Here is a 16366-nt window from a genome sequence, read left to right as displayed (position 1 = left end):
ACAAAATGAGGAATAACTGACCAAGTGGTAGAACTGCAGAAAAGGATCCGCGGTTATAGTGGATCACAAACTGAATGAGTCAACAATGTAACGCAGCTGTGAAAAACGCTAATATTCTGGAGTGTTGTATGTAAAGCATGTGAGGTAGTGTCCCTCTGCTCAGCACAGGTGAGGCCTCAGCTAGAGTACTGTGTCCAATTCTGGGTCCTACACGTTAGGAAAGATGGACAAATTGGGGAGAGGCCAGAGAGCAACAAAATTATAAAAGGTTTACAAAACTTGTGAGGAAAGGTTAAAAAAAACTGGGCATATTTAGTCTTGAGAAGAAAAGACAGAGGGCACCTGATAAGTTTTTAAATAACTAAAGGGCTGTTATAAAGAGGACAGTGATAAATTGTTCTCCATGTCCACTGAAGGTAGGACAAGAATGAGCTTAATCTGCAGCAAGGGAGATTTAGGTTAGATATTAGGAAAAACTTTTTTAACTATAGGAGTAGTTAAGCTCTGGAATAGGCTTCCACGGAAAAGTTGTGAAATCCCCATCACAGGTTTTTAAGAACAGATTAAACACCTGTCAGGGATAGCCTTGGTTTACTTGGTCCTGCCACAGTGCTGGAGGCTGGATTTGATTACTTCTCTAGGTCCCTTCCAGCCCTCCATTCCTATGATTGTATATCCAAACTGTAACTACACTGTAAACTAGTGTGATTTATCATACTTCGTAATCAAAGTTTCTTAGAGGCACCTGTAGCAATTTAACGTGCTTTTCTCTACAAATATTTCCAACCCTCAGGCTAGGAGTATGGAGGAGAACATATTTTACCTTGACACGGAATGGTAAACTTACCAAAGTCAAAAGAATAAAACTGGTAAGTACTTATAAAATATAATTAAGGCCTCACTTTTAGTCCAACCTTAATCAGGCTTTCCTTCGTGTGCCCTCATTTTTGCAGGCATAAATAAGGGGTGTATTTTTGGTCATGCAATTATTTGTAGATGCAATTTAGATCACTCCAAATTCTTGTTAGCAGATCTGCCTGAATTTACTTTTAATAACTTCAAAAACATTGCTGTTTGGATCAATGCTACCACTATATTTTGGATGAGCTCAAGTAACTTTAATATACGCATACATGTGCATGTTTCTGTACACTAGAACCTCAATTTTACAAATGCTAATCTTACAGATGACCTTTTATACGAACCATTTTTCCCAATGGTGAAAAAAACCAAAGTCACGTAACAAAAATGATATTGATAAAAAACAAGTCAACATTCCTTTGCGTTTGAATGCACTTATTGCATTGGAAATTGCTTTGCAGCGGTCTGAAGGACTAAAAAATGTGATCCTGTGCACCGTATTTCAATTAGTGCACTGTTCCCACTGTAATTTTGAGGTGTTCAATTTCATTAATTTTTTTGATTTATGAACTCCAATTCCCAATTAGTTTTAAAAAATAAGAATTCTGCTGCATCTGTGTATGAATGCTTGTAGTCAAATTTTCAAAAGCTGTTTTGTCACAATTGGTGGTGCAAATACTTGTTTACATGGGCACACAAAAGATACAAAAGATCTTGGGGAAGGGGAAACAGGGCTGTTAAAAGTTGTTAGACCAGTGGCTTTCAACCTTTTCCATTTGCAGAACCCTAAAAAATTGCAAATGGAGGTCCAAATGGAGTGGAAATCTTAGATGTGGTTCATTGACCCCAGGTTGAAAACCACTGTTCTATGGTAACAACAACCTTTCGCAGACCCCTTAGACACTGTGTTAGATCAACAGTGGAAAACTATCATAAAACCTTCTGCTCAGCCTGATGCTCCTCATTTGAAAGAGGAGGATCCCCAATTTCCACACACACTTACCATTCAACTCTTCAAGCACAAGTTCTGGAGAGCTCATGTAATACAAATCACAAAGTCTCTTAGCATTTTCATAGCCATCTACAGGAAATCAAAACAGAAAAATGTAAATACAAAAAATACATTTCCCTCCTTTTTTCAGATGTTTTGTAGTTTATTGAAAAGAACATCAACTAAAAACCAAAACTATTCTGCACTCTTATTGTGGACCTTTGGTTTAACTACAAAATCATATTAAATTTGAACTGGAGTTTTCTGCTCTACATAAAAATGATATTAGTACGATATAAGAAGAACCTAATTTATATTAGTTCTCTATAGATTTTAATGTACCTTTTCAAAATTCTTGTTCAGCTGGTCTGCCTGAATTTACCTTTAATAACTTCAACAATATTGCAGTTAGGATTAATGCTTCCAATGTGTTTTGGATGAGCTGGATTAACTTTAATTTTTCCACCAAACAGCAAAGCTGCCAACAAAGAAAATAATGTTTAATAGGCAATAAAATTTCACAATTTTCATGTCTTCAGCATTGCTGAATGGAACAGAATAAGCATAGTTTATAATTTCTGGCTCTGGCATTCTTAAAGAAAAATTTGCTGATGACAAAAAAATGCTTTATAGGCATACACAGGTATTTCCAAATGGATCAAGATGATGCTGTAAGCAGCATGTTCAAGTAAATAATCAATACCTAAAGATAAACATAAGATATATCAACACATTCCATTCATGAATTTTCCCCTGTAACAGTAGTACTTACAGTGTTGATTGAGGAGCATTCTGATTGAAATGCGACTCATGTAGAAACGATCTAAAAAATACTGCACATTCTGACAGGTCACTGGATCAACACCAAAGCTTTCCTTGTACTCAATCACACCTTGAGCCATTGTAGGAATTACATCATTGTGTCGGTTCCGGATTGTTATCACAGTATCTGTAAACCTAACATTAATGAACTGTCAATTTTTCACTTTCAGGTGAATTTAACACTCACTAAATTCCTGTCAGCAAAGGAAAGTGAAGCCCACTATTTACTCATATAGCATAGAACCACCCTAGCAGAAAAAGATAGTCACTTTTCAGCCTCATTTAAACTGAAATTACCAATAAGGGTGCCATATATAATAGGGGAGTTTATAGATAGATATTTTTCAGTAAGAACTGAAGTGAGACCAACAATGTTTGCAGAGATCACCATGTGGCTGTCAAATGGCAACTACCTTCAGATACTGGTGACCTGAACTGAACTAAAAGTAAAAGGTTGCATGTGCCATTATCTAAACCACACCATTTTACTCACTCTCAATTTCTACAATTTCACAGAAACTGAGTTTTGGGGACCAGAATTATACTTTTGGTAAATCAAAAACAAAACATTTTTCTTGATTTAGTGAAAAACTGTGGGTCATATTAGCATTATGATCCATTACTAAAAGGTCAAGGCCCTTAAGATATGTCTACACAGCAACTAGACACCCACAGCTGGCCCTTGCCAGTTGACTCAGGTTCGCAGAGCTCGGGCTGTGGGGCTGTTTCACTGCTGTGTAGACTTCCAGGCTCGGGCTGGAGCCCAGGCTTTAGGACCCTGCAAAGTGGGAGGGTCTCTGAACTCAGACTCCAAAGTGAGCCTGGAAGTCTACACAGCCCAAGTCCTGCGAACCCAAATCGGTTGGCTTGGGCCAGACGCAGGTGTCTAGTTGCTGTGTAGACATACCCTTAGAGATTTTCTTCATCTTAACCATCAATTGCCATTGTTTATAAATATACATATTTTAAAGTATTTTAAAAACACACTTACCTATGAATAACTTCTGAATCTTCTGCACTTTTGTTCTTAAAGTCAAGGATTTCCTGAAGACTCTGAACATACCTAAAACATAAATCCTGTATGCTAGATTTTTGTCATGCTATTCCATACAGATCTTCTATTTTGTGAAGACACTAACAATTTTCTTTTAACATTTGTTAGCTTGTAATCATGAACAATAGCACAGACCCACAACAGTCATGTTATAGTTATGGTTAAAGAGGCATTTTCATTACTAGCCCCTACTTTCAGGAACTTTCAACTTTCAAAATAATATCTTGTATGCTGAAAATACCTTGGCTTGTTCTCCTGCCAAAAGTGTTTTTTTTTTTTTTTTAGTTTGTTACAAATTTTAAATCATTCAAATGGATAAAAAAAAATCATTAAAACTCAGTAAAATCATTTTAAAATGTTTTTCACACTTGAAGAAGCTAGTCATATTTTTCTTGCACTCCATTTTGACAGCTTTTTTGAGAACTAAACTACTTGTATGCCAAGTTTGAATTTTTACAATGAACAGGTTGTAACAGATTAAACATAGTGTTCTATTTATCTGGCCAATTTAAAACACCCTTTAGGTGCAGGGTTGTATGCACACAAGTTTCAGACTGCTTCTCAAGGCTGTGATAACTCATAAACAAGTCAGTTTTCCTATAATATACATTAAAATGTTTTTTCCTGTTGTGCTTTTTTAAATAAATTCATGAAATAAGCGACTTTCCCAATAAAATGCATTCCCGTAAGCCTCTCAATAATGTGACTGCTTAATTGACACATTTGTATTTTATTATATGAGCAGCTGCTCTGTCAATTTTTCACTTTCACATTAATTTAACACTCATTAAATTCATTCTAAGTTCTACCTGATTACTCCTGAATTAATTCTGCACCACTGCACATGTGAAGAATTCATGTCCCCTGCAGATTTTTTTTCTCCACAGAAAATACATTCTGTTGGAGAGGGGCTGCAGTTACACCTTTCACCCACCAGGGTCTGATGTGGCAGCAAAACAGAGGGCAGCCATCTCACCGTAGCAGCTAAGAGCAATAGGGAGAGAGCAGAGGCTGCTTTTCTCACAGTGATATGCCTGTGGGGTCAGGTGAGGGGAGATGGGATATGGAGGATGGACAGAGTGGGGCCCATAGGGCTGCTGGGGTTTCATAGACTGCGGTTCAGAAGGGCTAGTTGCGGGACAGACTGGGGCAGGGGGGAGTGGGATGCAGGGCCATCAGAGGGCAGGGGGATGCAGGGCCACATTGGGACAGGGGTAGGGGGTTGCTGAGTGGGGTGAGGGACACATGAGGATGAGGGCAGGGGGTGCAGGGCCACATGGAGACATGGGCAGATGTGCTTGACTGAATGGGAGAGGCTAGGGGTCAGCCAGGCTCCCCAACTCCTTAACAATCCCTCCCCCACACCCAACCCCCCTCTTCCATACTTCTCCCAACCACTCTCAACAGCCCTCCACATTCACTCCCAGCCACGTTCTCAGCAATTACTCTCCCTCAGCTCCTCCATTACCCCTGACTCCCCAAAGCCTCTGCACTGCTTCTGAGGGTGTGGAAAATACGTTTCTTTGTTGTAGTTTAAATGAATTATTACTCAAAATTATGTATTAATATGTCTAGTAGGGAATCTATATGTCCAAAACATTTCCTGAATCTTTTTTTTTGTCTGTATTGTTACAGACATACTTGTTGATAGGTATTTTGAAATAAATTACCAAAATAATTGAAACTGGTGTGATTATATTGTGTTATTTTGACAAATAAAATATGCAGAATTTTGCAGAATTTTAAAATATTGTGCACAGAATTCTTAAATTTTTGGCAACAAATTTTTATTTTTTACTGCAGGATTCCCCCAGGAGTTCCTGACACTTCGGCAGGTTTTTAAGTGAGTAATGTTCAGTATAGCTACATTTAAAATGATGAAAATTATGATGATTTTTTTCCTGCAGGGCTGATCTTAAAGTCAAATTCTTCAGATGATGTTTTAAAGTGCAAAATTAGACCTGCCCCTCAAAATCCAATAAATCATCTTTGTGCAGGGAAGTAAGTGGGGTTGGGTAGAGGATAGATTCTAAACACACACCCACACACTGAAGGCATACTCCTCCACCCACCCAAACCAGTACACACACAGTAACATGCTTATTGCCACATGGTGCATTAGCCCTTTAAAGAGGATGGGGCTCATCCTGACCTGTGCCAGGTCTAGACTGCCTTACGAGGTGATCATCAGGAAGCCACCTGATCCTCAGATCAGCAATGGTACTTCCTAAAAGAGGGAGTCTGCTCAGTTAGAGAAGGAGAGATCTCCAGAATACAGGAAGGCTCATGTAACAGAGCTACGATTAGAGAATACCTGGGAAAGGACTTTCTATGCCACCCTAAGGGAAAGACAAGGGTTGAAGGAACTGTAGGGCTAAGGAAAGACTGGTTTTGATTTAAGTTGACATTGAACTGTGATGTTGTTTTAATACATCAGAACCCACAAAGGGACATGTTTGCAACATGAGAGCCTATTTGTGGTTTGGGAATGGAATCCTAAACACGCAAACAGAGGCAGTGGGTGAGCCCAAAGTCAAACTAAGTAAACCGCTGCCACACTTACATATTTGATATGGCTAATGCTGTGATTTATTTTAAGTGCTGTATGGAGGAAAATGAGCTAATCTCTTAAAGCTCTTAATCAGTAAAACAAAAACATTACTGCCAAAAGAAAAGTAATCCTATATTAAATTCATAAAACAAGGTACGAATAACAAACATAAAAATGGAAATATCTTCAGTACTGGACCACGTATTTAATCTCACTGCTAGTACATAATTGTTCAGTATAGTAATGGTTACTCTCTAGAAAATGTCTTGAAAAACCTACTACTAATAGGGATGTCACTATCAGTTTGGGCCAACATTTATATTTGTTAAAATCAAATTTTACAAAACATAAATCCAATAGTTCCATGACTTATCCAATAGAAATATATTCATAGATATTTAGGTCAGAAGGGACCATTATGATCATCTAGTCTAACCTCCTGCACAACGCAGGCCACAGAATTTCACTCACCACTCCTGCAAAACCTCACACCTATATCTGTGCTATTGAAGTCCTCAAATCATAGTTTAAAGACTTCAAGGAGCAGAGAATCCTCCAGCAAGTGACCCGTGCCCCATGCTACAGAGGAAGGCGAAAAACCTCCAGGGCCTCTTCCAATCTGCCCTGGAGGAAAATTCCTTCCCAACCCCAAATATGGCCATCAGCTAAACCCTGAGCATATGGGCAAGATTCATCAGCCAGATACTACAGAAAATTCTTTCCTGGGTAACTCGGATCCCACCCCATCTAATATCCCATATCAGGCCATTGGGCCTATTTACCATGAATATTTAATTAGATACATTTTGCAGATCATTGAAGGCTCCAAGATCTTAAAATGGAGAGGAAGGTAAGGATCTTAGATCTTCTTTGTCCTATGGGTGAGAGAAGAGAGACAACAGAAGATACTGTAGGTAAACTGTGTAAAGTGTAAAGCTAGGTAAGTGGTGTAAAACAGAGGCTTTGTGGAACACTGGATCACCTTCTATGGAAACAGAAAGATGTAGGGCTTGGACTGCCTCCATCTCAGAAGAAGGAGAACCAATCTTCTGTGGGGAACAGACTAGCTAGAATAGTTGGGAGGGTGCATCCAAGGGGATAAACACATTGCATATAATTGAGACTCTAGCTAGCACGCATGTAAAGAATCAAGGGGCATAAGGCAATCAAATATATTCTCCCATATACCAATGCTAGAAGGCTGGGACTCAAGAAGAACTAGAAATGCTCATTTACTATCAGAAATATGAAACCTGATAGGGTGAGTCACATAAGTGGAATGTTAAAATCACTGGATACACTATTTAGGAAAGACAGTCAACAGAAGGGGAGGCAGGTAGAACCCTAAATAAATATTGATAATTCAGAAGAACAGGATCTGGAATGATTATGAATTAACATTCTAACTGATAATTACAAGATGGAGTTACTAGGTGGAAGTCCATTATAGACCCCAAAATCAGCTGAAGGAACAGAATCAGCAGCTCCTTCAATTTCTACTTATAATGTATAGAAAGAAAAATTGCATTATGATGGGGAACTTCAATATTGGAGACATAAGTCAGAGGTCTCATGCTGCCACTGGTATAACATATTTGGATGATTAATTTAATTATAATTAAAGTTTAGTTGACAACTTTCTACAAGTATTGCAAACAATCTGGGGTAATTCTATATGGGACCTCATTCTGATGGATAAAGATAAACTGACTGTTGCTTTGATGCAAATGATCATGACTGAATGCCATTTATGTGCAAATAGAATAGTCCCAACCAGTATGCTTTAATGCTTTAAAAAGGCCAATTCCCGAAGTTACACAATGGCAAGCAAAACGAGTGGTAGGAAAACTGAAACCTCAAAATGTGAGTTGTTTATTGTTAATTGTGAATTGTTTAAGAATGCTTCTAGTTGCCCCAAAAATATAATTCCATAATCAAAGGCTTTTTAGGTTAAAACCATCCTGGTTAAGAGAGGAAATGAAAGTAGCTGTTAAAAATATTATAACAAATAGGAAGGTGACAGCCATGAGTACAAATTGGCAGTTAGGAAACTGAATCTCTCATCAGCTTCTCCATAATTATTGCATTGGATCAAAGAATTAAAGGACTGTGGCATAATCAATGCCACTCAGCATTGTTTCATGGAAAACAGGTCTCTTCAAACTTTAGCTAATCTCACCCAAAATGATAAAGGTAACTGACATAATATATTTAGACTTCTGTAAGGCATTTCTCTGAACCCTACATGACATTCTTATGAAATAACTACTACACAAAGTCAATGTAGTCCATATCAAGTGGATTATAAACTAGTTAACAGATCACAAAATAACTAAGTAAGGTGCCAGTGGAGGTGTTTCTAATGTTATTCCACAGGGATCTGTTCTTGGCTTAAAGCTACTAAATATTTTTTTTGGATTATTGATGAATCATGGCTGGTAAAATTTGCAGATGACACATTGGCCCAGTAGAAAATTGAGGGGGGCAGACCAGTTAAACAGTTATTCAGGTCTGGATTGCTTGGTAAGGCAGGCTCATTTGAACACGTGCATTTTAATACATCCAAATGCAAACTCACATCTAGGAACAAAGAATGTAGATCACACTTACAAAAGGGGAACTGTATCCTGGAATGCAGAGGCAGTGAAAAGGAATTTGGAGTAATAGTAGATAATCAACTGAACATGAAATCTTAGTCCATGTCTACACTGTCTCGCAATTCAGACTATGGGGGTGTGAATAGCAGTGTGCACCAAAGTGCTGCTCTGGAATTCTCTCATGCGGACACTGAGCACAAACCAAAAGGCTCCTAGTTCACATTAACAGGAACCTTTTAGTTTGAACACGCAGTATCCAGACCGGGGAGTTAGAGAGCAGCACTTTGATGCGCACTGCTATTCATACCCTTGCACTCCAAACTATAGGGGAGTGTAGACAAGCCTTGTGTGTGATGCTGTAGCTAAGAGGGGTAATACAATCGTAGGATATACAAGGACTCCTCGGACTTACGACGCTTTTCAATTGACTGCCTGTTTCGCCCCTACAACGCTTGTTTCACCCTTGTCACTCAATTTGCATAAAGTTTGCTTGAAATTGCTGTAGCTCACGAAAGCTTATGCTCAAATAAATTTGTTAGTCTCTAAGGTGTCACAAGTACTCCTAAACAGGATAAGTAAGTTTATATATTTATTTGGATGCTGTTTACAAAATGCAGTGTACGGTAAATACGTTGATGTTGCAACATTAGTCATCTATAATTCATTTAGTACAAAAATCTGGATTATTGTGGTGAAAATAGTGTATCAACCCTTGGTTCAGGAACCAATCTCCCCTTCATACCATTGATTCCTATGGGAAAAGCAGTTTCAACTTACAACATTTCGATTTATAACACAATTCTGAGGAACAAATTGTGTCGTAAGTCCGAGGACTCCCTGTATAAACAAAAGAACATCAAGCAGGAGTGAGGAGGTGATCTCGCTCCATACAGCATTAGTGAGACTATTACTGAACCACTTCTGGTATCAACACTTCAAAAAGGATGTTGAAAAATTGGAACAGGTTTAGAAAAGAGCTAAAAGAATGACTTCAGGTTTGGAAAACATGCCCCTAGTCAGACGTTAGAAGCTTCATCTACTTATTTTCCAAAGGAAAGTTAAGAGGTGACTTGATCAGTTTATAAGTACTTAAATGAAGAGATTTCTAATGGCTGACAGCTTTTTAATCTATCAGAAAAAGGCATAATAGCCAATGGCTGAAAGCCGAATCTAGACAGATTCAGACTAGAAATAAGGTACAAATTTAACCCTCAGGACAATTAACCACTGGAATAATTTATCTAGGGATATGATGAATTCATCATCACTTGAAATCTTTAAATCAAGACTAGAAATCTTTCTAAAAGATATGCTATAATAAAACAAAAGTTATGGGCTTGATGCAGAAACTAATGGTTGAGATTCTATGGGTTATGGAGGTCAGACTAGATCATGATAGTCCCTTCTGGCCTTAAAATTAGGAAACATCTTAAACATAAACAAATGCCTTTTCAATGTCTTTAACCTAGAAGGATGAATGAGGTTGACTGAATATGAACTATAAACAGAAGTGAAACTGACTAGTCTGTTTCTTCTTGAAAGAAAAGCAAGGAGTAAAAACATGATGATCAGCTAGAAGTAAAATACTCAACACTCTCTCAAATAGAATTTTAGATAGTAACAATCACATTCAGAAGAAATTGTTTAATGTTACCATATAACAAACATGTATCTGAAGAGTTTCTTACGCAGTTGCTTAGTTTCTTAGTGTTTCTTAGTATACTTGCACAACAATAACCCTTAAAGATAAGATAAGAAATACAAGACAGTTCTTACCAGCTCTGCACCAGCTGAACTGAAGGTGTCTTTAGCAGGTTGTCTGGAAGCAGACTTATTTCTTTCATTATGTTTGCCAATCTTACAGGCAACTCTTGTCTCAAAAACATGAACGAAGTCTTTTCACAAGCATTTTCAGATCCTAAAACCAAAATATATTTGGAAAAATCAGAATATAATTAACATTTGTGGAACATCTTTATATAGCTATATATAGATCACTATTTTCCTGCACATTTTTGTGTCTGGCTCTGAGGTTAAATTAGATCAGGTTTGAACATAGGGATAACTTGGATGTGACCCTTTGTAGAACTGCATTATTTCACCTTAAAACAAAAATTGGTAGATACTAGTTACTTTGTCACTTAGGAACAAGTATGTTTTAAAAGATATTTTTCACCATGAATTAAATAAGCCAGTTGCTTACAAAGAGTATTGTGGCACTGGGGGAGGGGGAGGGTGTCATCACATGCAACCATAAAACAACCTGAATCAACAGGATCTGAACCCTGGACCTTCACATCCCCAATACAGGCCCCATTCATAAAAAATTATCTCTTTTGTTGTTTTGCCTCAGCAAGGGAGGATGGGCTAGATCAGTGGTTCTTAACCTGGGGCACATGCACCCTCTGGGGGTGCGAGATGCCCTTTTTGGGGGTGCAAGACATGCCAGATTTTTTTAGAAGGTAAATCATCGAAAACACAAATTAAGTACAGGCACATAAGTACATCTACTTTGTTTCATCAAAACTATGTATTTATTAACATTATACATTTTTAATGATTACTGTAATATACATTGCAATGAAATTATCTCGCTACAAAATACAGTGTACTGCCATGTTGCTGGGTATTTCTTGACGTCTGCACAGATGATGATGTGGCAGCACTGCGGCTTTGTTTGAATTCAGTTAGTCGCTAACTTTTAGCGTGTTGGTTACAGTTTACTTCCACAGCAAAACTCTGCAACATCTCTGGGTAGTACTTGTGTATTTTTGTGTGCCTACTGTACTATTATTTGTGGTAAGTAATAACAAAACTATTTTACATATATTTAATATGCATTTAAAAGTGTATAGACCCCCCCCATCTCCACTTATATATTTTTTCATATATAAAATGAAACCCTTTTCAGTAACTCTTGCCATGTCAAAGAAACGCAAATGGAATGACGACTGTTTTCATTATGGGTTCACTTGTACGACAGAGAAGGAGAGAAATCAATGACCACAATGTGTACTATGCAGCTCATTATTTTCAAAAGCCAATCTCAAACCATCGATGCTGTCTGAACATTTCAACAAACAGCATGGTGGTGCAGCTGCTGGACATGACACTGACACCCTGAAGTCTACAAGGGCACGATTTGATTCTCGCGGAACCTTGAGGATGTTTGGGTTTGTGTCACTTGAGAAGCCCTTGTTACAACCATCCTATCAAGTTGCATATTTGTGTGCCAAGAAAAAGAAGCCTCATACAATAGGAAAATGAAGGAATGACCATCGCAACTGAAGTGACAAAGCATTTGCAACAGTTGAGTAACTCTTTCCAAGGATATTTTTCCACTGGAGATCTTGATGTGGCAAATAAATGGATACTGGATCCATTTCTTTTTAACCTGGATTCCATCAACAATAGTGATTTGATGAAAGATCTCATTGAATTACGAGCCAATGGCTAAATCCGAATGGAGTTTGAGACAATGAAGCTTGGGAATTTCTGGTGTGCTCAACTAGCACCGTTTCCACAACTGATGAAGACAGTGCTGGAGATCCTTGTGCCATTTGCGACTACATACTTGTGTGAGATAGGATTTTCATCACTCTTACACATCAAAACAAAGGCCAGAAACCGCCTAAATGCGACTGAGGACATGCGTGTGGCTATTTCAAAAAAAGTTCCTTGTTTCTCGAACATCATTGAACAAAAGCAACAGCAGACGAGTCACTGAGCCAGTAAACTTAAAAAAGGTGTGTAATTTTTCATGTATTCTTAATTTTACTGCGAAATTAAAATAAATATATAATTCTCTTTCAGTCTATAGTTATGATATATCTAGGTTTAACGAACTGACCTACTTCAACAATTTTTGATAAGGGGTGCAAGAACATATTTTGAGAACCAAAGGGATGCAGGCTGCAGTAAAGGTTAAGAACCACTGTACTAGATGATACTTACTATGGTAGAGACCTGACACCATTGTCAGCAATAAGGTCTATAAAATGTCCAGAAACAAAGGGTGATAACTCAAGGTAAGACCAGAACTCTTTATCGCCTATCTTCTAGATCTATGCACCTTTCCCTAAGCTAAAGGGTATGTGAATGGGCCACATTGTCTCCAACATTTTTGACACAATGCCTGTCTTGGTATGTGGTGGAACAGATAGCTGGATTCAGCTCAAATGTAGAATGTTCCTCGAAACTGGAGAGCGACTCAGAGCTCTAAAATGACCAATTCCTTTTCAGACCATACCTTAAAAAAACAACCAACCAACTACAAGTTAGAGGTACTGTTTAATGGACCTGTCAAGGGATCCAATCCATGAAAAACATGCAGTCAAACTTTATTTAGGCATAAAAACTTGCTCTTGGATGAAAACACAACAAAATATTAGTCAACGAGAATTTTCTTGAATCAACTCACATCTTTCATAGGTGACATTAAATGGCATTGTTGTTAGCCTTAGCTGAGATCATGGCTCTAAAACATGGGGGTGGGAACGGAGGGTGAGAAATCCTTCACTCCCACCCTACTGGTGGTCCTTTAAAATGAGGGTTGAAGCACATTGGCAATACAAACATGGGGCAGCTTACTTATGTGGCTAAATAAGACTTTTAACCTCGACTAGAAAATGTACTATAGGGAGCAATCCTGCACTGGTAGGGGGATAGACTTCGATCATCAAATAAAACTTTTCCAACTCTACTATTTTTGATTCCAGGACTTCAGTCTCCTGGACTGCCAACTGGTCTTTCATGAGAACCAAACTAATGTTGTTGTTTTTTTTTAAATTATTAATCTTTTACTTACAAGAATACTGAAAACTGGAACTCTTCTTTTCTCATGTGCAGAGTAACAATACTTTTAGTTCACACCCCTGGTATTTTTAAATTAATTTTGAGAACACTTCATTCTGTAGGATGGAATAGTCACTTTCATGTAAAATGAGTTCCTTGTCATACTTAGCAAGTTTATCACAAGAGAGATTACTAGATTTTCACTAACCCAAAGGCAGTATGCAGATGAACCAAGACGGCTCTAAAGTGACAGTTACTTTATCAATGTAACAGTCCATCAAAAGCCTCAGCACATAAAACCCTGATTCTGAAATTCACTGCATACAGGCATACCACAGGGAACCCAGTTTGTGATTGAAATGGGGTGTCAAGCAAGTGCAGTTGTGCACCTATGAACAGTGAATTCCTGAATAAATGCCTAAACCATAACGGCTCTCCATTAAATAGATCTATTCTTCCACAATATGCACCTTCCAAGACAGTGAAAACATCAGCATTAAGATTTAAGAGACCCAATGTATCTGTAATTTACACAAGAAACTAAGACCCCAATCCTGTGAAACTTATGCATGTGCTTAACTTTATGCACTGTGAATAGTCCCATTGACATCAACCTTTAATATCAAACTGACATGCTATTTGTTCCATAGGGCTTCTTTCATCAATCTTCAAGTTGAATGGTGCAAGGGAATGAGGCAGGGCTACACAGTGAGTGAGACAAAAGTTCTATAAATCAGTGTAATAATTGGGGCCAAATTTTGCCATTACTGTGTCATAAATTTGGAGGACAACATGCACTGGGTGAGTGTATCCGTTAATTGAACAGTGAGGATTCAAAAATCGAACAGCTGCCTCATATCCTGTGCAGTCTAACTTGGGCGTGGAATGGTCAGAATTGCTGCAGAGAAACAATATTGTGATCATGTAATCAAAGACTGACATGACACCTGCAGCAGGATACAGAGTTAAGGTTATTTGTAGTACCTTAACTATGATATCAGGATAAATCAGTGATTTTTTTAAAAAAATAAAAATAATCTTTTAATTTAAATTAGATTTATTTTTTAAGTTAAACTATTTAAAATTAGTAGATATTTGCTGCTGAAGTTTTAAAGAGTCAGTCACTGACCTGATGGAAGCCATGGGCTAAGCATCTGGAACCAGAGTTTGTTGAGGTGATAAACCAGTTTTTGACAGCATTAGCCAATTCTGCAGGGCAGTGAGAATATTTTCTTCATTTCAATTTGTTCAACTAGTTGAGTTCAACGACTAGCTAAATTCAAAGTTAACAAATTTGAGTTGATAAAGAAGGAAAGCTTTTTTTCCTCTTCAAATCTATGTATAAAAACTAGTTATAAGAAAATGATATCTACTAGTTCTAAAATCTTGAAAGACATAGTCACCAGAAAATTGATTCAATTCACTTACTACAGATAAACTTCCTTCATTAAATAAATCAGTTAGTTTTAAATGCAAAACGTGTTTTAATAAACTTTTTTTCTTATGTATCCAGCATATTTAAGGTAGTTTTATTTAAGTAAGAATAAACATTTTAAAATGCTGGTTTTGTGCATTTTTAATTGTATTTGAATTGCCACCCAAATTGCGCTGGACATAAATCACAAGTAAAAAATTAAACAAATCTAATAACTTACATTTATTTAGGTACTACATATTTTATGTAAAGCTGTACAAATGCTTAAATATGTGTATAGATACAGTATATCTACTGCTTGGCAAAAAGAAGCATCAAATTTAGTGTAAAAGCTTTGTTTAGTTGCAAATCAACAAGTTTTAATGGCTACTAAAATGTGAATCAGCATCTCTTTAGGACAATAACTAAAAAGTACAAGTAAAAACCAAAATTAAAACTGATTATTTAAATCAAGGCTTACTGCTTGCTGATTTAAACAATGATTAAAATCAGTGATTTAAATTGCTTTGACTTAAATCAATTCACGCTGTATGACATCACATGACTTTGTGATCTTTACATTCTTTTAATGTAGATTTGATATGGAATATTCAAGTTTTCTGTCTGTCTGAATGGTCCAGCTTTAAAAAAGAAAACAAAGAAAATCCAGACTGAAAAAGCAATCTTACTGTAATGCATAGAGAATGTCTGATCATGTACTATTGCCAGACTCCTACCTCTGAGCACAAAATCATATCTACTACAATTTTTAGCCTCAGCCACTGGTTTTCTAGCTTTTAAGCATCTCAAAAAGTTGATATATTTTGAACATTTTTTCTGGTTATCCATGACCTTATGTCTAAGCACTGATGTCCATAAATTACTGCTTTGCTGTGAGAAATATTTGCCTTGAAAGCAAATTCCCATTGTAAGGGAGACACAGTAGTTTGGGACCTATATTTGTTTTAAAAAGTAACTGAACAATACTACAATCCCTGTTCGTATATCGCGTACATAGAATGATTACAGTTTTTACTATGTAATGCTTTATATCATTTATCTTTTTAATTTAATAATTTTATTTTTTGTGATTTAGAATATCCTTTTTATATATAAAGGATACACTTTTGTCTTTACATAACATATTGTAAAATGAATAATTATGTAAAAAATGTTGAATGGATAAAGGGACCTTTAACATTGAACAGCTGAGGGGTATCTTCTTTAATTGAAATAATAGAGCCCTGTGTTTTTGAAGCTTGATGGACGCGTGTGTTAGACT

The 16366-nt window shown here is 37.1% G+C and overlaps 1 protein-coding gene across 6 annotated transcripts in view; it reads right to left on the bottom strand.

Annotated features, from left to right (window-relative positions):
• The window catches only part of PDK1 (pyruvate dehydrogenase kinase 1), a 52777-nt gene that overhangs the window by 32889 nt on the left and 3522 nt on the right, over positions 1-16366 (bottom strand). For 5 of the 6 annotated variants that reach the window (XR_013347463.1, XR_013347462.1, XR_013347464.1 and 2 more), the window contains exons 2-6: positions 10653-10794; positions 3666-3737; positions 2625-2809; positions 2235-2330; positions 1865-1942 (exon numbers count right to left, since the gene is read on the bottom strand). Coding sequence is in view for 2 of the 6 variants with exons in the window: in XM_077829613.1 (XP_077685739.1) it covers positions 1865-1942; positions 2235-2330; positions 2625-2809; positions 3666-3737; positions 10653-10794 (573 nt within the window). In the remaining 4 variants the exon portion in view is untranslated. Of the gene's footprint in view, positions 1-1864; positions 1943-2234; positions 2331-2624; positions 2810-3665; positions 3738-7061; positions 7155-10652; positions 10795-16366 lie in introns of those variants that run through there. The other variant, XR_013347465.1, reaches the window with a different exon arrangement.

Source organism: Eretmochelys imbricata, chromosome 11 (assembly GCF_965152235.1).
Source record: "Eretmochelys imbricata isolate rEreImb1 chromosome 11, rEreImb1.hap1, whole genome shotgun sequence".
Lineage (NCBI taxonomy): Eukaryota > Metazoa > Chordata > Testudines > Cheloniidae > Eretmochelys > Eretmochelys imbricata.
Note: the sequence above shows the minus strand (reverse complement) of the source record. Positions and strands in the feature narration are given on the sequence as shown.